Here is a 23,228-nt window from a genome sequence, read left to right on the forward strand (position 1 = left end):
TTGCATTTAGGGTTTGGGATTTCATGGAAATCCTTGTAAGGGTGCTGTGTGTGCATCTTGTAAACTCATCTACATAATAAAGATCATATTCAGTAAGATGATGAGTTGAAATTTTGATCTTGATCATCGTTCTTCATTCGTGTTTCACCGTCACTTTCGGATTTAGTGGATCTTCTACTCCATCATGGTAATACTTGATTGAATCCATCCAAAGACATCCTAGAGCATCTTGGTAAGTCTTTGAAAGTTTTGATTGGTTGGAAACTCGTAATTCTTGATTAATAATAGATTAGGGTTTAATCAATTACGTTTCGCGTCACTATGTATAATAGTCTGTTTGCGAATTTCATATATTTAGATCTACACATCCAATTGAACTGATTCTTGTCGCGTTGGTTGCATATTGATGTCTAGTATCTACAGTTAAGATTTGAGGCAAATCCAACAGATGGATCTTTCTGTAGGTCGATTTTAGTGATGTAAGACTAATCTGTCCAGAACTTTGAAAATTAGGTTTTTAGCTTCTGAACAATCAGTCACCCCCCCCCTCTAATTGACGTCGTTTAAAAGTTATCGATCCTACAATTGGTATCAGAGCCTTGTTGCTTATCTATATTAATCTAACTCACTAATGGCGTCAGATAGATATTCCACAAAACCTTGTGTTTTAGATGGTGTTGATTTTCAGTTTTGGAAGGTGAAGATGGAGGCGTACATATAAGCGCGTGGCTTTGCAATATGGGAGAAGGTCTTTAAGCCATATGTAGTTCCCGAGAACGATGCAGTGACGGCGCAGAACATGCCGGCCATCAAGGCAAATAGCAAGGCGAAAAACTTGATCATCCAAGGCTTGAGAATGATCGACTTCGACCGTGTTGTGCATCTCAAATCAGCGTATGAGGTATGGAAAACACTTTGTGATTACCATGAAGGTTCATCTACTATTAAAGAGGTACTTCAGGATTTGTATAAGAAAGAGTACATGCATTTTGTGATGAAGCCCTATAAATCTCTTGATGAATTATTTGCGTGTTTTAATAAGATCCTTAGGAATTTGCATGCTGTTAATGTTACATATTCAGATGCTGAGAATGCACGTCAATTATTAGGAGCTTTAGACATGTCGGTTTGGGAGATGAAGGTGACATCTATTAGAGAATCTCCTATCGTGAGCACACTGACATTGGATATTCTCTACTCTAAATTGAAAACACATGAACTAGATATCTTTGCTAGAAAGAATGCAAATAAATCTATTGCTTTAATTTCTCAACCTAGCATATCTCGTATTGAATCTTCTTCATCAAGTTTTTCCTTATCATCTATATCTTCACTAACCGATGATCAGCTTGAACTAATCCTTGACGAAGATTTGGCACTTCTCCCTACTCATTTTTATAAAGCTTTGCAAAATGTTTGGATGAAAAACAGAGGAAGTGGAGGTCCTCAAAGATGCTTTGAATGTGGTGATCTCAACCATATTCATCCGAACTGTCCTAAACTTGCAGGCAAAGCATCAAAGGAGGAGATGGAGAAAAAGAAGCATCCATTTGGTGATAAGAAGAAGAAGAATTTTCTCAACCGGAAGGTTGTGCATCAAGTTCTTTTGGTGCTTAAACAAATCAACTTGAGCAATGTTGATTCCGAGAGCAGCGATGATGACACAACATCCAAAGACCAGATGATACGTGACTTGACGGTGTCGTGTCTCACAGTGAGTAGCAAAGAAAGCATTAGCGAGGATGAGCTTGACATCGACAATAGTGAGGTACTTCCTACTTATGATGATTTATTTAATATACAGTTCATCTTGGTACTCTCTTAGAGAAACGTAATAAGAAAATTAAGAAACATGCAAGACTTAATTATAAAATTACAAGACTTAAAATCTTGATTCCCGATGATGATACTTGCAAGTAATGTGATTTAATCTATTCTGAATTTGCCTTTCTTAGAGATGTTCATGCTTCTACTCTTGAGAAGTTTAGTGCTGAAATTGCTAAAAATGAGAAACTTATGTTAAATAGCAAATAAGTTAAAGATGCTAGTTGTTCGACTTCTCATTTTCTTGATATGACTGATTGCTCTAAATGCTTTATTCTTGAATCTAAGTTGCATGATGTTAATGCTAGAGTTTCTCAAATTGCTAGTGACATGATTACATATGAGGCTCTCTCATGCTCTAATTGTCATAATAAAAAGAAATCCATGAATGTTACTTGTGCTAATTGTGTCTCTCATGAAACAAGTTGATTATTTGAAAGGGACGTTAGAACGCTTTTCTAGTGGAAAGAAAAATCTAAACATGATTTTGGATCAGTCCAAGGTTAGCACACACAAGAAGGCTTTAGGTTTTGATCCTTATGTTCATTCTAAGACACAAGCTCTCATTGTTGTTAGAACAATTGATAATGGCAAGTTTGAAACTTGAGATGAACCTAAAAGATTGTTTTTAAGTCTGCTGGAATTTTATCTTCTACCATGAATGTAAATGTTGCTTCTTCTAAATTTGAACATCGTGTTAAATGCACTTGCACTCATTGGGGTAAAGATGGACATCTAGTTGAGTTTTATTTTAGACTAGCTAGATAACAAAAGAAAGAAAGATTTAATGCTCAATCTAATTTGAGAAAGACATGTCTTATTCCTCGTGAGGTTGTGACTCCTCATTTTATGCATCGGGTGAAATAGTCATCACTTTTTACTGTTAGAAACACGAGAAAAGGTAATATTAATTCTGTTCATAATAATACTCGTGTTGTGCCTACTTTTAGTTGAGTGTCTCAGTACTAGATTCCTAAATATTTTATTACTAGCCTCAATACTAAGGTCTCAACACGTGCTATGAATTTGTAGGTTCATAGGGCAAGAAACGAGAACATTTGGCTAGTTGATTCTAGATGCTCACGTCATATGTCTGGCAATAAGAATTGGTTCCCCTCCCTTGTACAAGCATCTTGTGCTAAAAGTGTTACATTTGGAGATGCATCTTCTTCTATTGTTGTTGCAAAAGGTACAATATAGGTAAATGACAAGATCATGTTTAAAGATGTTGCTCTTGTTTGGAACTTGAAATTTAATATGTTGTCTGTATCACAAATGATTGATGGAGATCTTGAAGTATGTTTTAAGAAAAATGAATGTAAAGTGTTAGATGCTTCAGGTGATCTAGTTTTTTTGGATTACACATTTTGGAAGAGTTTTTAAAGCTAATTTTGATGCATCACCTTCTTCTGAGCTTAGATCTCTTGTTGCTAATAGTTCTAAAGATTTATTATTTTAGCATCATATACTTGGTCATGTTGGTCTTGATCATCTTACTCGTGTTAGTGATTTAGATCTTATACGTGGTTTGCCTAAGCTTAAGAGTGATAGCAATTTAGTATGCTTTTCGTGTAGACATGGTAAAATTATTGCAGGTTCCTATCCACCCATTATCATGATCATGACAAATGCTTCAGGTCAGTTGTTACACCTTGATATTGTTGGTCCTTCAAGAGTTCAATCTTTTGGAGGTAAGTGGTATGTCCTAGTGATTGTTGATGATTTCTCTAGATATTTTTGGGTATTTTTTATGACATCTAAAGGTGAAGCTTTTGGTCATTTTAGAAGTCTTGTTCTTAGGCTTCTTGTTGATCATCTAGGATCGTTGAGAACGATTAGAAGTGATAATGGAACTAAGTTTAAAAATTCTTCTTTTGATATGTTTTGTGCTGAAAAAGGTTTAGATCATCAATGTTCTTCACATAGAGTACCTCAGCAGAATGATGTAATTGAGAGGAAGAATAGAACTTTGGTTGAGATGGCTAGGACCATGCTAGATAAATTTCATACTGCTAGGAAATTTTGGGCTGAAGCTATTTCTACTACATGCTATGTTTCAAATCATGTTTACTTGAGATCTATGTTAGATAAGACATCATATAAGCTGTGCTTAGGTCATAGGCCTAGTGTATCCCACTTCAGAGTTTTTGGTTGCAAATGTTTAGTGCTGAAATCTTAACTTGGATAAATTTGAATCTAGATCAATTGATGGTATTTTTCTTTGTTATCCCACTCATACTCGTGGCTATCATGTACTTATTTTGGAGACTAACAAACTAGTAAAAACATGCAACATTTCTTTTGATGAGGCTAGTTCTGCCACTAGTCTAAACAATACAGGTACATACGCAGATTCAAGGGGAGTCTAAAAGCATTTTTCTAGATGAAGATGATGAAGACGAGGATGAAGCTGTAGTTCCTATGACACAATTAACTATAGATGTTCTGCTACCAGTGACTACTTCGGCTACAGTTGGTCATCTGCAAGCTACTTCCTCATCTGTACATGGCGAAGGAGAAGAAGAAATCACTTCAGGAGTTAATGATCCTTCGCACATTCAGCTGAGACATCCACCTAAACAGATGATAGGTGATCTATATGAGCGAGTTACAAGGACTAGGTTTATTGATCCTAACTCTCATACTCATTCAGCTTTTGTTGCTTCCTTTGAACCAAAAAATATATCACATGCATTAACTGATGAATCTTGGATCAATGCATGCATGAAGAACTTGAAAATTTTTAGCACAACAAAGTCTAAAAGCTTGTACCACCACCTCAGGATCATTCTATAGTTGGAACTAGATGGGTTTTTAAAAATAAACAGAGTGAGGATGGTGTTGTTGTTAGAAACAAAGCTAGGCTTGTAGCTCAGGGTTTTTCTCAGGTGGAGGGCTTAGATTTTGAAGAAACATTTGCTCCTATTGCTAGATTAGAAACCATTAGAGTTTTTTTAGTTTTTGCTGCATTTAAAGGTTTTAGATTATATCAAAAGGATGTTAAAAGTGCTTTTCTTAATGGCTACATAGATGAGGAGGTTTATGTGAGGCAACCACCTGGTTTTGAAAATCCCAAGTATCCAGACCATATTTTCAGGTTGTCCAAAGCTTTTTATGGTTTAAAACAAACTCCTAGAGCATGGTATAATAGGTTGAAAACATTGTTACTTAAAAAGGTTTTCAAATGGAAAAAGTAGACAAGACGTTGTTTGTGCTCAAGCATACTAATGATCAACTATTCGTTCAGATTTATATTGATGATATTATCTTTTGTGTGACGTCTCATGTTTTGGCATCAGAATTTTCAGAAACAATGAGTGGAGAATTTGAGATGAGTATGATGGGTGAACTCACATATTTCTTGGGACTTCAAGTGAAACAAACCTAGGAAGGGGTCTTTGTTCATCAAAGTAAGTACACAACATACTTGCTACATCATTTTGAGATGGAAAACAGTAAGCCAATCATGACACCAATGGGCACAACAACAACGCTTGATCCGAATGAAGATGGTGAAACAATTGATCAAAAAGAGTATAGAAGCATGATCGGATCACTTTTGTACATCATTGCTTCGAGGCCAGACATACAATTTGTTGTGTGTTTGTACGCTCATTTTCAAGCTTCCTCATGTGCTTCACATCGTCAAGCTGTCAAAAAAATACTCAGGTATCTTCACAGCTCTCGAGATTTTGGTATATGGTTTTCTGCTTACTCATGCATTAGTTTAAGGGCATATTCTGATGCTGATTTTAGAGGTTGTAGAATTGATAGGAAAAGTACATACGGTATATATCAATTTCTGGGTAATTCTCTTATTGCTTGGGTATCTAGAAACAATCATCTGTTGCACAATCTACTGTTGAAGCTGAGTATGTAGCTGCTGCTAGCTGTTGTTCATAAATTTTATGGGTTGTTGCTACACTTAGAGATTATGGCATTTCCTTAGAGAAGGTTCCTATTTTCTGTGATAGCACCAGCGTGATTAGCATAGCTAAGAATCTCGTGCAGCGTTCTAGAACTAAGCATATTGATATTCATTTCCACTTTCTGAGGGATCATGTTGAAAAGGGAAGTGTTGAGCTTCACCGTGTGGATACTGAACATCAATTGGCAGATATTTTTACAATACCTTTGAATTCTTCTCGTTTTGCTCATCTTCGGAGAGAACTTGGTATTATTCATCCAACAGGGTTGTTTTGAAGGGGAGCAATTTATTTCTTTGTACATTAGTTGTATTACTTTTATTTTTTATGCTTTCTTTTGTGTTTCAACACTTGAAAAAAAATAGTAAAAAGGTAATGAGCATTCTACTTTATACATGTATGACATTTGAAGCCATGTTATGCTACAAGGTTTTTGCACTTTCATATCTATACGTGTAATTGTGTAGTTTTTGCCATGACTTTTTAATCGGAATGAAAACTCGAAGTAAATCTTGTAATGGTCAAACTTTCTTGATTGCTTTGACCTTTTCTAAAAATGCTAAATATGAAGTATCAAAGTTATGTGACAAATGTTGAGTTATAGTTGATAAATGAAAGGTCAAGAAAATATGCATTGTCACACTTTGATAGGAACTTGGAAGAAGTTGTGTATGACCGAAACCATTGATCTTAAGCTTCTTATTTTCTTTTTGACATAGGTTTGGCATGGTTGAAAAGTAAAGCTGATTGTGCATATAATTTCTTGCAATGATTTTTATCTTATATGCTTTCAAGAAATCAATCAGTTCTTTCAAGCACAATAAAGTGTTAAAGTTTCAATGTTTTATGAGATTGAAGTAGTTGAGATTGGGAGACCATGCCTTGTAATAAATTATTAATCGTACTTAATGTGTTATGCTTACACTACATTTTTACATGTGTAAACGAGTTGGCACAATTATTCTTGATAGCATGACTTGGTCGAATATTTGTTTCATATGTGGATGATTTATGATGCTCATTATAAAAAAATGATAAAAAAAACAAAAGAGAGATTTTTTTTTAATTGTTGATGATCTCATTGTCAAAGGGGGAGTGATTGTGACATTGTGTCTTTTGTCAAAGGAGGAGATTTCCTATTTTTCTTCTTTTTATTCCTTTTAGGGGAGTATTTTGTTCTTGAAGAAAGGGGGAGTTTTCTTGCTCATTTTAATTTAACTTTGTTTCTTTGCTTTTTACAAAACTTGAAGTTGTCAACTTTTGGTTCACATAGAGGTGTTGCCAATGTTTTCATCAAGGGGGAGATTGTGAGATCATGTGATGAACCATTGATTGTTTTAGTGAAATTGGCAAAGGCAAAATATTATTCGTAAATTCACAATATGATGTTGCTTGATATGCTTCTGGTAGCATAACATGATATGTGTTTTTTATATGTGCAACATACTCGTGTGAGAGGTGTTGTACGGATTGACATAAGTCAAGTTTGTGAAACTTGTGCTTGGAGTTCGTTGTTGATTTTTTGTTCAGGTGTAGGTGTGTCCTGAGGCGGAACATGGTCGGTGATAGGGATTGGGACTAGGTTCAGGGAGGAACTGAGGTCAAGACAGTCAAGAGGTCACGCGGGATGTTCGAGCTAGGGAACACTGCACGTGAAGTCGTGGTCACTGGTCGTGGTCGGCCTTCGGTCCGACTAGATGAAGATGTGGTTAGACGATGTGGTCGTTCGAGTACATGGCATGGTGGGGATGCGGTCCGACTAGATGAAGATGTGGTCAGACAATGTGTTCGTTCGAGTACATGGCATGGTGGGGCTGCGGTCTGACCAGATGTGTGTGTGACACGTAGAAGTCACATAGTCCTGTTCCATAAAGAGTTGAGGTCGAGTCGGGGAAGGACGTGGGCCGGATTGGATTCAGTTATGGAAAGGACGTTGGTTATTTGGAAGTTCGTGTCCTGTTGGGATACGATTAGGAAAAGGACTAGGCCTAGTGTTGGGTCTGATAGTATAAATACGAAGGGGTTGTGGCTCATGAAAAGATAACAACAGAGAGAACAACCCAAAGGAGAACTTATAGTTTGCATCTAGGGTTTTGGTATTTTGTAAAAATCCTTGTAAGGGTGTTGTGTATGCGCCTTGTAAACTCATTTACATAATAAAGATCATATTCGGTAAGATGATGAGTTGAAATTTTGATCTTGATCGTCGTTCTTCGTTCATGTTTCGCCGCCACTTTCGGATTTCCTGGATCTTCTACTCCATCATGGTAAGACTTGATTGAATCCATCCAAAGTCATCCTAGAGCATCTTGGTAAGTCTCTGAAAGTTTTGATTGGTTGAAAAATCATAAATTTTTATTAATAACGGATTAGGGTTTAATCAATTCGCGTCACTGTGTAGAACAGTCTGTTTGTGAATTTCATATCTTTAGATGTACACATCCAATTGAACTTATTCTTGTCGCGTTGGTTGCGTATTGATGTCTAGTATCTACAATTAAGATTTGAGGGCAATCCAACAGATAGATCTTTTTTAGGTCAATTTTAGTCACGTAAGACCAATCTATCCATAACTTCAAAAATTAGGTTTTTAGCTTCCTCACAATCATTCACCCCTCTGATTAACGTCTTTTAAGAGTCATCGATCCAACACTAAGTCGGTATGGATTTCCGTAATCGACAAGTTCGATTCGGTTAACCGAGCAAATTGAACAGGTTAGGAGAAACGGACGAAATTGTGTACTTTCCAAACCTGACTACCGGGCAGCCATCAGGCTTCCTTGTCGGTCAGTAATCTGCTCCGCATTGGGCATAAGCCATAAGCTAATTCCTTTCCTTTTATTTATCTGAGACCAATCCGTACGTGAGACATGTATATGTCACGTTCGTCAATTGATCAAGCACTCAATCAACACAAGAACACCCCAATCACACTGATCAATCCGACCAAATGTGTATATCAAATTCGAATGAGTTCACGAGTACAGTGGGGAGGATACAAATTGAAGAGGAAGAAAGTCTAGAGCAGTTATGTAGCTAGAGATTGGGGAGAGGAGATTCAGAGCAGCAGGGGGAGGGAATGGAGAGAACTCAGAGGGGGGAGCGGTGCTTGAGGAGGAAGATGAGTCTGTCCCGAATATCTGTTCTGGTTTGTTCTCCTAGTGATCCCACTCTTACACGCTCCTTGTCTCTCAGCCCAGTAGGCCTTTGATCCACAAGCCCAGCCTGTCTTCTGGCCCATAGCCCAGTCCATGACATTCCTCCTCCCTTGAGACTCAGCTTGCCCTCAGGCCTATAGAGCGGTGAACTTGCGAGGCCTCTGACTTCGGGGATTCCAGCTGGATGCGACATCTTCTCGTCCAATTCTCCACCATGCTTCTGCTGCGGATAGCCATGGCCCGGATATCACCCATAAGCACTGTACGCCCTCTTTGTATGTGCTTCCCTCTATCAAACACATCTGAGATCACCGAGTAGAGGGCCTCCTCTTCTTCTGTCTTCTGGCCGCCAGTGAAGGTGACTGCAATTCCTTTCAGAGCAACTGGCAGTTGTGGGAAATATTTCACTTGGAGGTTGTAGAGCCGAATTTCTCCTTCAGATGGCCAATAATGAGCAAACTTATCTTCTGACATGGAAAGAGGGGGCTATGCAGGAATGCATATATATTGCAAGACTCTTTCTACTGGCATGATCTTGTTCTCCAACTTGTACCAGCTCCAGATAGCCCATGTTTGCAGCATGTTCAGGTTAAGCCCATATGTAACAGCAAAGCCAAATGGTTGCTCCCTCATTCTTGGTACTCCATCAAGCACACAAGTTGCATTTCCACAAGCACTCATCATCTTAAATGAAACCCAAACAGAAAGGCTCACCTCATAGTTCTCAGTGATGCTAGAACAGTCACCACCAAATTGCTTGCTGCTTGAAACCTCTCCACCATATATCTTCACTTCAGTAATTAGCTCTCCAAACTCCATGTTCTCACATGTTGTACCACCTCTGGCATTGTCCTCAACATGCGGTTCTCCATTTTCCTTATCCCTGTTCAGTTGTGTCTTACAGCCATTTCCATGAACAGCTCCCATGAAACCACACGGCATAGCATCCAAAAGTCCTTGCAGTGGCTTGCCAGGAGTAGGAACACCGTCCCCAGTGGCTAATTGGTTTCCAGCCCTTTCCGTCAATCTTCAAATATTTCAGTAGGATAGTTGATCTTGGGTGTGATATAGTCTAGGAATTTATGGCGATGAGCTTCTCAGTCTAGCACTTGAGTTGCATATATCCCCCTTTTCTTGCACTCTAAACTGTGAAATACTCCCATCCCAAGTTTCAATGTTTGTGTCTTCCATTGCCTCTTGCAACAATATCACCTTGCCGGAAGAGAAGGGCCCACGGAGAAGCAACCTTGTTCCTTTGCTATAACTGTCCATATGCAGTAGCATTGCCTTCAGTCGCATCAGAGTATTGTCACTGGCCTTCTTCAACTCCTTTAGAACAACCTGATTCAAGTGCAGGATGTAATAATCTCCAGACTCACACGTGACCATTGTTCCAAGCTTGATTTCCATACCTTTGATAGCAACCACCTGAACAACATCTTTCAATAAGACATCTAGCTTATCCCCAAGAATGTCCATGTGCCTTAGATCACAAACTCGCAGCCCATTTCGAGTTACCTTGCTGGAGTAACAAGGTCCAATGCCTCTCTTCGATCTCATTTCGAGCCCATAACAAGGACGTGGCACTGCACCTCCTCGATCTCGTCCAGCGCTTTCTGACCGAGCTGCGCGCCGAAGCACATGTACGCGAGCAGCTCGAACATAGCGCGCCGCAGGAACGGTCTGACTGTGACGGCCTCCGAGTCCGAGGAGCCCTGTTGTCAGCGCGCCGCGCAGAGGATGGTGACGAGGGCGTCGCACGCCCACCGCCTCACCAGTGCGAAGAAGCCGATGCGCAGCGCCACGGCGGTGAGGTTGCGGCACACAAGCGGTTCCGGCTTGCTTTGGCACTGGCATAGTAGCCCGGTGGCGTTCTCAGAGGTCCTCTGGAAGGAGCGGAAGGTGTCAGACACGCGTTCTTGCAGCGGAGGCCACCGAGCAGGTTGCGTGAGTGCGGGCGGTGACGGCGATGCCAGTGATTCGTTGATGAGCTCCGAAGCGATCCAGACGCGCGGGAGCTCTCGGAGGTGGCAGGCGCATTTCGTCGAGAACTTGGCTGACGCCGGTTGTAGCTAGAGCAGCAGGAGCGCCGGGTTGACGAGCTCGATGAAGGCGACCTCGTCATCGAGGTCGAGGTCCTCGCCCATGACTATCGGCTTGATGAGCTCGATGTCGGCAGCGTCGAGGGCCCACCGCATGAGCTGGATCAGATCGGAGACGTCGCCGGGGCTGAAGTCATGGAGTGCGTGGTCGAAGTCGGCATGGTGGTGATCGAAGCATTCCATCAAACGGGAAGAGGGCATCGGCTCGAGGTCGTGCTCGACGTGGCAACCGAAGTGGTCGCAGCTGCCGCGCGCGTCGCAGAGGAAGTAGGAATGGTGGAAGTCGCTCTGCCTGGAGACGTAGAGGTCGGTGCGGTCGGCGATGAGGGAGACCTCGGTGCAGTCCTGGCTAGCGAAGAGGAGGAAGACGCCGGAGGAGTCAAAGGCGACACCGCAGGGGTAGTTGTCGACGATGGCAGGCGAAGACTTGTTGCAGCGCGCGATGGTGGAGCTGATGGCGCAGGCAACAACACCAGTGTTGATAGCGGCAGGTGCAGGCGCGATGGAGTTGGATGCAGATGCGGCGGCATCACGAGCGGTGTCAATCTGCGGCTCAGGCTCCCTTTTCTCCACCTTCGGCTTCACGGACTCGGCAGCTCGCAGCGCTATCGTCAGCTTATCCATGGCCTCACTCAACCGATCCAAAATGCGACCCCACTCGCCAAGCTTCTCCATCAAGGCAGCTCATGCATCTTCAATTACCTTCTCGTGAACACTAGGATCAAACAGTTCTCATACCAATTATCACGTTGATCAATTGATCAAGCACTCCATCAACATAAGAACACCCCACTCACACTGATCAATCCAACCAAATGTGTATAGCAAGCTCGAATGAGTTCACGAGTACCGTGGAGAGTGTCACGTCCGGTTTTTTTTAAATAACTAGGTACATTCCACGTAAATGCTAAGATCAGTTTCATTATATATGCGATGATATAATAAGTGATATATAGTTCTATATCGAAAAAACAACTTTATTAAAAAGGTTACCAAAGTTTTTAAACAACAGCGGAAGATCAAGAGGATATTCCAATAAAAACTTCAGAGCACACCACAGGCAATCGATTAGGAACAACGCGACCCGGAACGCTCCGTCTTCGTATAGCCTTCAGCTTCCTTAATCACCACATAGACTTCTCTCACTGAGCAGTATTTATTATTGAAAATAGCAAGTGTGAGTACATATCGTACTCCGTAAGTGTAGGAAAGTATGATATGAGAGCTTAAGTTAAGAAAAGGTTAGACATTGTTTTACTGCACTAAACAATCTTAACTTATAACTCCAAGAAACAGGCATCCTAATTACTAAGTGTGAAGACACAACTTAAACAAGAGGAACAACTCATCGGATTCCATCTGACTACCAAACTCACCAGATATTCCATATCCAACTACCAAACTCACCAGATAATTCCATTACCTAGCTACCTGACCATCCATACCAAAACCCTGAACCCAACTAATCAAGAAGAAGTCTAAGCCACTCTTGACTATGAGCACGACTGATCGATCAGTTTTATACTCTGCAAAGTTTACACACTTTACCCACGAGTCGTGATTTCATCACCCGCATTACCATGTGAGTCTCTATGTTGTCGTGCTGATCAAACACTTGTACACTTCTTATGGTGTGCTGCCAGGAGATCGCTACAAAGGCCGTTACAAAGCTCTCGTCGATCCGTAGGCACCCACTGAGATTTCACCGCTAACAGACGATTCTGTCGCTACAGAAGCTCCCTCTTTTGCCACTCAACCGTCCACTAGTGCCCACAAAACTGGAGGGGTGGCTAATTAATTGGTCAGGTCGTACCCATATAAGCCTCGTAGTTGCGCTGTTCAGCCAGGTTACAAACTTCAAAAACCGATCCTTAGGATCCCAAGTAGATACTACCACCAACCCACAGTGCATACCCACACCATCATCATGTCACCTCCTGCTCAGAATCCCTATATTCCATGTTCCTACAAAGATTACCCAAACCAGTTCGTGTTGCATAGACCATGAAACAAATTCACATTTAAACCACCTGACTTGATAGCATGACTAAGCATTTCTACCCTTGACACCCAAACTGCAACACAGGTGACAAGGATAATCTGGAAAGTACTAGTAAATCATAAACTTGGGATTCATATTGACAAGCATGCAACTAAAGTAAAAGACACACTTTCCTACAATGGGATCGATGTGATCAAGGACACTTGCCTGGATGCTCCTCAGTGATCTTCGAAATCATGATCTTGAAGTCTCTCGAACTGTTCCGGAATGTTATCGACTAACCGCGGGAACTTCCGACAAACAACACAAAGAAAACACTAAGAAGAGCCTACAAACAGTAGCAAATCGCTATAAAAAGCCTACTAACAGAAAGTACTCGCTACTACGATCGTGTGAGCACAAGAATCGCCTAAAATGGAGCTCATATGAAAAAGTTATTAAGGCAGGGGCTATTTGGGAAAAACAGAAAAATCTAGTGGCTTATTTGTAATATTTGGAGACCTATATGCAAATAAATAAAACTATGAGGGGCTAAAGTAAAATAACAGGGGCTGAAAGGGGATTTTTTTAAACCAAAAAGTCTAGGGACCTAACTGCAAAATTACCTATTTAAAAGAATTAGCATATTAATTTTTATTTAGAAAACCTAATTATGATGTCAGCATGAAGTCAGCATGCTGACGTGGCTATTAACTGGCTCGGCTCGACTGATGTGGCCCGACATGTGGAAGGCACGTGGTGCTGACGTGGCTCTCATAAGCTAACTGGGTTAAAGAGGACACGTGGCGCGATCCTATTGACTAGCGAAGGGGTATCTCACCTTTTAATCCTGGTCGTTGCTCTACAATCGGATGGTGGAGGGCAAGCTTCCTCGGCTCCGGCTTGGAACGGTGATGGCGGTGGGTCTCCACGGCGGCGCACGGCGCTACAGTGGTCGGGAGGCGACGATGAGTGACGGAGCATGACCAGGTGCTGACGGCGAGTCCGTTTGACAAGTCGCGCGCGCGTCGGGGAAGACCAGAGAGGCTCAGCTACGACGGGCTTCAACTGCAGATGTCCAGTGGCCTCTGGAACTCGAACGCGGTGACGAAACTTGATGGAAGAGAACATCGATGAGCGGACGGTGAACACGGACATGAGGTCGGACGGCATCGGCGAAGTGTGGAGAGGCACGACGACGATAAGGGTGCTTGACGGAGGTTCGGCGACGACACAGGAGCCCTCTGGTGGGGGAAATCCGATGAAGTTTTGGGGCTTAAGCGCGGTGAGACGAGAGGAGCCTCGGCCGGGGGTTGATTCGGATTTTATAGCCGGGGAGGGCAGTTGCGGGATTCACGGATGCGGTTGAGGGCGACGGCGATCTCGGGCGACCGTTGCGGTGCTGCGCCGAGCGCGAGAGCAGTTGCGGAGACGGGCATCCCAGAGAGGATACAAATTGAAGAAGAAGAGAGTCTAGGGCAGAGATGTAGCTAGAGACTGGGGAGAGGAGATTCAGAGTAGCATGGAGAGGGAATGGAGAGGAGAACTCAAAGGGGGAGCGATGCTTGAGGAGGAAAACGAGTCTGTTCTGGATATCTGTTCTTCTATGGTTTGTTCTCCTGGTGATCCCACTCCTATGCGCTCCTTGCCTCTCAACCTAGTAGGCCTTCGGTCCACAAGCCCAGCCCATCTTCTGGCCCATAGCCCAGTTCGTGATAGTATAACACCTTATTGTTATCTCTATCTTTACTACAAAAATATATAGTGGTTCTCTCACCCTCCTATGTCCTGCCTCCACGTCCTGTCCTCTCCCACGTTGTGCCCTCGCTGCCAACAGGTGGGCCTCATGCGTCGCTGCCTCTCCCTCTCCCCGCCCCCTGCAGCTCGCTCCCCAAATCACACAATCGCAACTTCCCTCTCCTCCTGCCTTGCCAACTACCCTTTGCACCTGCACGTCGCCTCCACAAATCACAGGCTCCACCTTCTCTGCAATCCTGTCGCACAATCATAGATGGAGCTCTCCAACGCCGGCCTGTCGAACCTCACCCAATTGAACCGACCACGAGCTTGAGGTGCTATGGTGCTCTACCAGTTCACCGCCGTCCTAGTCCTCCACCACGGTGCCACCGCTCCGGTCCTCTACCACTTTGTTGTCGTCCCGGTGCACCGTCACCACCGTGTCGCCGCCCCGATCGTCCACTAGTGCGCCACCGTCTGGTTCGCCGGTACAGCCCTGTCTTCGGCTTCAACCAACGCTGTGAGGATGTCATGCCTCCCCCTTCTCCTCTGTCCTCTCCCACTCCACGCCCATGAGCCATGTCTTCCTATACGCCTCCCCAAAGGTTCTTCTTGCCCATTGGACATTGTTGCCCCTTTGCTCATACCCCTCTGGGCACTCAACATGGTTGCTTGCAAGGTGTTCAGATTTTGTTAGCAATAATTGATCATGTTTTACTTTCAGGTATTCCTCCTTCATTTGTATCTCCTACACGTAGAACCTTTGATTGATATTGGAACTCACCATCAAGAACCACAACATTTGAAGGAAGTGAACAGGAGGAGATTCACACCTAGCATCACAACCCAAGAGGTGCACATCCCTTCTCTATCCCCTCTATTTTTTCCTTTTTGTGTGAAGCTTGTATCAGAATTGTTGTTTTTTTAAGTTCATTTGCTTCTTCAACTGAACCGAGCAATTTTTTGTCTTTTACTTTGTCGTTGGTAAATTAGATGTAGCTTGTTGCACTGAATACATGACTTCAGTTTCCTAATATTAGCTTACCTTGTTGAGTTCAGTGTATGATTTACCACAAATTTGTTTTGGATGTAATAACTGACATAGATTGATGTTGTTTCAGTTAACATACATACATGCCCTTGATTGGATTTTTGGAATTGTTGTCTTCTGATCAAGTTTATGGTGTACGGAACCTGCTGTAAGTAAAGTGCTAGTGCGTTGCCTGACATAATGAACTTGGATGGCACTTTACTGCACTGAAAACATCTTTTCTGAATGCCCGATATAGAATAGAAACTAGAGTAGTGTTGGTTCAAAAAAAAGCTATCAACGCATATTGCAAAAATAAAAGCTACATAAAATAAATATTCTTTTAGATGGGACTGAGCAGTTGATCAAAGACTACCTGCAATTAATTTCCTTTTTTGGGGTTTTTATATTATATTAGTGCTCTCTTTTGGCTTGTTCTTCACATCCCTCTATGAAGTTAGAAGAGCAAGTCACATCCATTTGTCCTATAATTTTTTTTATGTAGAACTAATTAAGGATAAAAAGAAGAAATAACTTAGCAAGGAGAGTGGGACGTCGTAGCAACCATTGATAGATGTTCCCTGATTCCCATATTGCTACTGATCCCACAAAGGAGAATACATGTCATTGACATTTGCTCCATTGCTTGACTATCTTTGAGGTTGGGACATTGCACCTGTGCATATTCACACATATTCTTCAGCTTCATCCGACATGTGTGTTCTCACATGTTTTTCACTGTTAGCTTGTAGAGGGGATCCTATTTGCCATTTACATCACTGTCCATCACAATTGAGGTGAGAGTTATGTAGTTTCTCATGCGTGTTTCTCATTTCCACTATTTGTCCTGACTTCCGTTAATCTTGATGCGAAGAAATTTTATCTCACCTCTCTTCCTTATGTATTTCTCATTGAGACCTGGTATTGGTGTGTAATTTATTATTTTAATTCCCTTGCATCATCTACTCATAAGGTAAGCAAAGAGAGATCGTCAAAACGTGCAACGGGCATTGCGCCGCGAACCCTATGTAAGGAGTCTGTTGCCATGGTAAATCTTTCGCAGCAAGATTACTATGAATGGGGAATTGGTCGTTTTCGAGGAGAGGAGTGGTGTATCATAGTTTGATTGTGCGGAAGATGACCCCATAACTTCTTCGTAATATACGTTGAACTTACTGCTGTTTGGATGTGTGATGTTGTTTTGCTGGTTGGTTGTATGGTCTTATTTTGCATTAGTTTCACCTAATTAATTATATTATCTTATGATTTTTTTTATTCATGTTGCAACCCACGAGATTTAACTAGTCATCAACATAAACAATGAATCGCACTTGAGCACCTTGAAGTTTGACATGCCGATGCAGCCTCCCGGCCGCCTTGTCAGCGCAGCGCTGCCATTGTTGAGGTAGGATCCACTTACGTAAAAACAGCCGTTGATGTCCGGTGGTGGAGGGATTCTTTTGTAGCGTCGTGTCAAAGGCTCGCAGACGACCACCAACATGCCTGGGAAGCCAAAGAGATCATGTTGGTTGCAGACCCCGGCGTCCCAAGCCTGAGGTTTGTCGATCATGCCAGGGAGGAAGTGGAGGGAGAAGTGGCGGGCATCAATGGCAGGGGCCATGGATGACGATGGGACAAATGACAGGCTGCCGCTGGCTCTGGTTCTTGGTTTAATAAGAAAAGGAAGCAAGGGGGAGTCGTCGTTGAAGTAGTAGCCCGCGACGGTGGGCGCGTGGAGGGAGCGGAAGCGGCGGAGAATGCTGGTGGGCTCGTGCGGATTAGATGGCGGAGGAGGTTGCTGCAACCCCTGATTGAAGGAGGCCCACCTGCGGCTCGAAATTGCTGCATCCAATTCTGATCAGTTTTGATCGATTTTCTATTATTCGTGTCGCGATTACTCCTGGTCACTCGTTCGGACTGCAGAGCAACAACTAATTAGGCGCAAGAAACTGAGGGACGGAGAGAGACCGCAACAGGCTGCTGCTGCTCATCGATCAATGGCGGCGGAGTACTGTCGGCGTGGCTCAGCCCCTGCACAGCGTGGTTCCTCTTCTTCAACGTCCTCGTCGGCTCCATCGCTATCACATCCCGTGGCCAGCAGGGCAGCGGCGTGGCGTCCAGGAGATGGCTCTGCCGCAGCGCGTCGTCCATGGTCCTCGATCAGCTCCGGTCTTTCACCATGTTCTCCATTCACCCCACGGTGCCGCCTCCACGACTCGATGATCACATCCAGGAAAGCTACCACACGCCCCTAGACGCAGAGGAGCGCCCGGAGAGCAGGGTTGCGCCTAAGCTTCCCATGCCGACCCGACGACCACGGGTGGGCGCAAATCGTGCGAAAAGTAGAATGCTCAACTTCTCTCCCACCTCGCCGCCGCCGCCGTCTCCTCCCTCCCTCCCTCCCCTTCTGCGGCCTGCTCCTGCACGAGTTCCTCTCACTTGGCCGCCACGGCGAATCACGGCAGAACTGCGGAGTCCTCCGTCGTTGCCAGGACACGGACCGACAACAAGGCCACATCAGGCATGAGTCCGGGCCGCTCGCATGTCAGCGATGATGTCTCTGCGCTCCACAGGCTCTCTCACGACATGTTCAACGCGAGTGCTGCGTTGTAGCCGCGAGATCGGGACATGGAATGCCATTGTGTGCAATGCGCTAGGCGCCAGCTTCTTTCATGGCTGTGTCACGCTCGCCGGATGGAGGAGACATTGTGTAAACTCTGAACTCGTTGTGCTGTTTGTGGAGGAAGATCGACGTTGTCTGAACTCTGAACTTGTTGAGCAGCTGGCTTGCAAAGGTCTTGGTGTCTGAGGCTCTGAGCTTTGTCAGGGAGCAAAGGTCTTTTTTTTCAGCCTGCTACCGGCAATGTATTGTCCATGGCCTTTTTTAGTCGAGGAAATCTGGCATGTAAGAGGCAGTGGAATGTGTAGAAAGACATTGCCGCATCTTGGAGCTGTAAAATTTTAACCTCGCTAGTATGTCTTTTCTTTCCTTTTGTAATCGCTCTCAGAATTTTTAATAGCCGCCATGTCTTCGGGCTGAAAGCCGCGGAACCTTGTTTTCTTCCGCTTCTTAACTAAAGGCAGCGCTCTGTATATGTGTAACTCTGAAACAACCCTCTTTCCGATTTTCTATGACATTGTGTAGTTTCTTATGCTCATGTCTGTCTTTAGGCAAATACTCTGTCTAAAGCAATGGAAATAGTTCAACATTCTGTATGTAAGCATTTTTCTTTAGACAGATTACTCTAGGTGTTGATGACCTTTTATTTTGCCTTTGCGAATCTAGGGTCAAGGAACTGGGAACATATTCTTATCTATAGTTTGAAGTCTTGAGTTGGATATGACTTTTGGGGTCGAGTAAGGATTGGATGAATTTTTATTCGGCTGAATTTGGATTTTCACATAGCTTGTACTGGTAGATATTGATGACCTTTTCTCATCATAGTGAGTCATACGTAACGCGTAATTGCTGATTTCACCTGAAGAAACATGGCATAATATGTTTTAAATTTTCTAACTAATTACAAATTCTGCAATAAAATATACATTGCCTATTGAATCAAACTCGAACAAGAATAATTGGGGTAGATTAACATCTTGTGCCGATAAATAACCTAACCAATATTCGCATACTTTGTTTCCAAATTTCTAAAAAAAATTTAAGATTATTGAATAGCTACACCAGTAGAATAAATTTAAAATCTATTTTCTTAATCAATCAATCAATAAAAGTTATAATTTTGTGTGCATTGCATGCTGAGTTTTGTTAGGAGCCAGGTAAATACATTAGGGTTCTTTTTCTTTTTTCTTTCTCTTTGATGTTTTGAATAAAAAAGATTTTGAAAAGGCTTTTACAAAACTCAGTAGTGAATAAGTTAAGGATCTTAATGGTTGAAATTCAAAGTTTTTGAATTCATCATCTATTCAATCCTTGATCATACCTGATCTTTCTCCAGTTCAATTCAAATCTTATCCAAATCATTGTTTAAAGCTAATATCCTCTTTCTCAAATTCTACCCAAATTCAAATTCAAATACCTTATCTACTCCTATTCTTGTTCAACCTCAATTTTTTGTTTCTCTTAAATTCACTCTGAACTCAATTCAAATTCAAACCTTATTCAAATTTCTCTACAAAAGTTTCTTTTCTAAACCCTAGATATACCTAAAGTGTCTTTAGGCTCAATCTTTCTCAAGTCCAAACCCTTAGCCAAGTCTTTTAGATGGTCCAACAAAGGATCCACGAAATCTGTAAATTTTTGTAAGTTCTGGACAGCCTCATCTTCGCAAGACGTTTCGGAGTTCAAAACGGTGTCAAATGCAAATCTTGACAATACCAAAGTTGTAGGTCTCGTCGAGAGCTTCGATTTGAATCTATGGAAGTCCTCTTTTTAATAATGGAGCTAGGAGTTATAACCCCCGAAATTAGTGCTGCGCAGATAAGTCTGAGTTCAAACAGTTTATCTTGTGGTGCATTTTTGGAAATAAAGATGACGTCTTCAGAAGTTCCAATGACTACCAAAGTTGTAGATCTTTTCGAGTACTACAATTTAGAGTCAAGAAATGTTGATGGAGATATCATCCTCGGAATAGAGAGCTGCGAAAAAGTAAACCGTAACAGACTCCGATTCGTGTTCGGCTTGGACTCCACCTCAACCAGCCGCTCCTAGCCCTATAAATATGAGTTGCACGCCCTCTTCTACCCCTATTCCACGCCCCCAAGCCCTAGAAGTTGCTGCTGCCATGTCCGTGCGTCGCCGGAGTGTCACCGTTCATCGGAATCGCCGCCGCCGTCGCCCGTGATAAGCTACGTCGTCTTCTCCGCGAATCCTCCTTCCTCGACCATCAAATCAAGGTGATGACCCCTTCTTCTACTCTCTTACTACTGTTTTAGCATCATACTAAGTCCCTAGCCAAGCCCTAGTGTAATACCAATTTATTTTGAGAAAAAAAGAAGAGAGAGTTGACCAAATATTGACTTTGTGATCCGTGGCTCGTATGGACGATCGGAGACCGTGGTTGCGTTCATCTCGCCGAGACGAACCCATTTTGCTATTCATATGTCCGTTCCGGGAACTTTGAGACCCGTAGCGAGCCCAATCAATTTAGACCGTTCGTGGTTTTAAAAATTTAAAAAAAATAAAAAAAGAGGGATAAGTACTGGATGAATCGGTCCTCAACCCGATCCATCTAGACTCTTCATGTCGTGTGTGCCGTCTCTCTCTCTCTCGAACTCTCTCTCTCTCCCGCGCCGCCGAGCTCCTGTGCCCGCCGGCCGCCGTGCTCCGATCACCGCCGCTGCGCCTCCGCTCGCCGTCGCCGCCGGCCGACCGCCTGCTCCGGCCGCTGTGCGCCGTGCCAACTACGTCGCCGCGCCCCTGCTGCGTCGCCGTGCGTGCGCGTCCGCCGGCCGCCGCTGCTGCCGCCGGCCACCGTCGGCCCCGCAGCCGGCGCTTCCCTCTCTCTCCCTCGGTGTGTCGCCGAAGCACCCAGTCGGCCAAGCCACCCAACGACGCAGAGCAGAGAAGCAAGGAAGAAAGGGAAAAGGAAGAAAGAAAAAAAAAAGAGAGGAGAAAAGAAAGAAAAAAAAAGAAGAAAAAAAAGGAAAAGTTGGAAATTTCGGATTTTCGTCGGATTCGTCGTCAATCCTTCGAAGGCGATTTTTCGGTAACTTTTGGACGATTGTGGTTTGATTTAAATAAAATCAATCAATTCCTGTCGTATTATTTCATGTGATCAATAGTCTGTTTCGTTTCGATAATTGTTATTGATTCGAAGATACGATATCCGAGTCGAAGTATTCTTTTCGTTCATCGGAGCAAAGTCTAATTAGTGAGAGCTTTGGTTCGACTCTGAATTGGAAATAGTGTATCATTTCTTGTGATACAGTTTTCTGTATAGTTTTCCGAAATATAGGCGTACCGATGGCGTTGACGTTATTCTTTTTCGGGAATTGGCTTAGGTGCTTTTGGCGTATTAGCGTGTGTCCTCTTCTTTTTCGTCGTTGTGGCATCTTTGTATTAATGGTGTGTTTGTTCAGGTGGTGCGACCTCACGTCACGACTAGTGCCCGGCTTCATCGTCGGTAAAGGCAAGTGATTGTAGTGAATGGCTACGCTTTAACCTCTTATTGGATTGTCTACATTCCTTAATTACAATGCATTCATCTAATCTGAATAACTGATTATGAGATGGTTACTATGTTGTTTATGTTTCCAGAAGTTTACTCGATGATTGATTTATGAAGTGCAGTAAGCACGATATGCCATTATGCAGTTGTTCATTATTATTTTATGTAATGTTTTATTTCGAAGTCTCAAGCATATTCCGGGAGTTATGATAGTTATACTTGAAGCACGGCATACATATACATCTCATGCATTGGAAGTTTGTCGTCGTCTTCTGGCCGCGACCGTACCGGTACAGTACCGTATGTTACCCGAGGAGGGGTAAGGGTGAGGAGAGCATGTCATGTGCATGGTTATGTCTTCTTATGAAATTCAATGGGTTATTCGCATCAAATCTTATTTCCTTTAATTAGCTTGTATATAGATATATATGCGGCTCTGAAGGCTTATACCAACCGAATGTTAAATGATTAATGTTATTGTTGGACTTACTTAGTCATAATTGTTTCTCCTAGTGTTGGCGGTCTGTTTCATTACTAGTTTCTATTTAGAATTGTTAGCACATTTATCTGTGGCTAATAGCTTTTGCAAAATACCTTTCACTTGCTGAGATTTTCGAATCTCACCCGTGCTTTCTTTCCAGGTTCCTTTTGAGGTGTCAATCGCTTGCGGGATGGGTGGCTACACGTCGCCTGCACGTTTACCTTCTCTCTTGGGCTAAACTTGATGCCCTGTTAGATATTGTCTTTTGCCCTGTAATGTATATAATGAGTTTGATGGTGGTTCAGTTGTTTGGTCGAGGCTTGTGCCTCGTTGATAGGATCTTTGTTTTGCTAGTGTGATATTCTATATCTGTTCTGTCTGGTGTTGTTGCCTGTTATACCTCCACTTTTAGGGGAGGTGCTGCTGAAATTTTCCCTCAGCTTTCGACAGATTTTGTAGGTTGGCCTAAGTGACCCTCCAGGCTTGTTTTGGTCCCTGGGGTGTTACACCTAGCCCCGGCCAAAGCCCGATCTACAGTGCCACGGTCGTCACTGTCGCGGACAGCCACGAGACAGTCGCGCTGTAGCCGATTGGCATCGACGTTCCCAACCGATCAGATGTCAAATCACCAAGCCCTTTCACCGGTGCATGTCCCATTATGTTCCCCATGTCCTCACCAACTAGGTCGGCTAGTAGAGCAGCCAAACCACCGCAATCAAGGTTGACATACCCGTTGTCCAGTTTCTGGACGCGTTCTGCGCGCGCACCGGATTTGCATTCGCGTTCCCTGTCAATCCGAAAGCCTTATGGATGCACCAACCATGTCACGGCATGTCCCATAAAGTATTCTATGTGACCCTA

The 23,228-nt window shown here is 43.1% G+C and overlaps 1 protein-coding gene across 1 annotated transcript; it reads left to right on the plus strand.

The window, feature by feature from the left end:
• The first annotated feature begins 799 nt into the window (after nt 1-799).
• On the plus strand, nt 800-6,522 carry LOC133895111 (uncharacterized). The gene is made up of 6 exons (XM_062335300.1): nt 800-952; nt 1,043-1,286; nt 1,509-1,768; nt 2,857-3,013; nt 3,420-3,515; nt 6,470-6,522. Exons 1-6 carry the CDS (start codon nt 800-802, stop codon nt 6,520-6,522), a joined length of 963 nt encoding a protein of 320 aa, XP_062191284.1.
• The last annotated feature ends 16,706 nt before the right edge of the window (nt 6,523-23,228 follow it).

This window comes from Phragmites australis, chromosome 16 (assembly GCF_958298935.1).
Source record: "Phragmites australis chromosome 16, lpPhrAust1.1, whole genome shotgun sequence".
In the NCBI taxonomy this organism is placed as follows: Eukaryota; Viridiplantae; Streptophyta; class Magnoliopsida; order Poales; family Poaceae; genus Phragmites; species Phragmites australis.

Bases quoted from the DNA above. Each gene is read 5' to 3' on its own strand.
- LOC133895111 (XM_062335300.1), top strand. From the start codon at position 800: ATGCCGGCCATCAAGGCAAATAGCAAGGCGAAAAACTTGATCATCCAA. The intron at 1,769-2,856 runs GTACTTCCTACT...ATGAATTTGTAG, and splicing joins TTGACATCGACAATAGTGAG to GTTCATAGGGCAAGAAACGA. The intron at 3,014-3,419 runs GTACAATATAGG...AAATTATTGCAG, and splicing joins TTCTATTGTTGTTGCAAAAG to GTTCCTATCCACCCATTATC.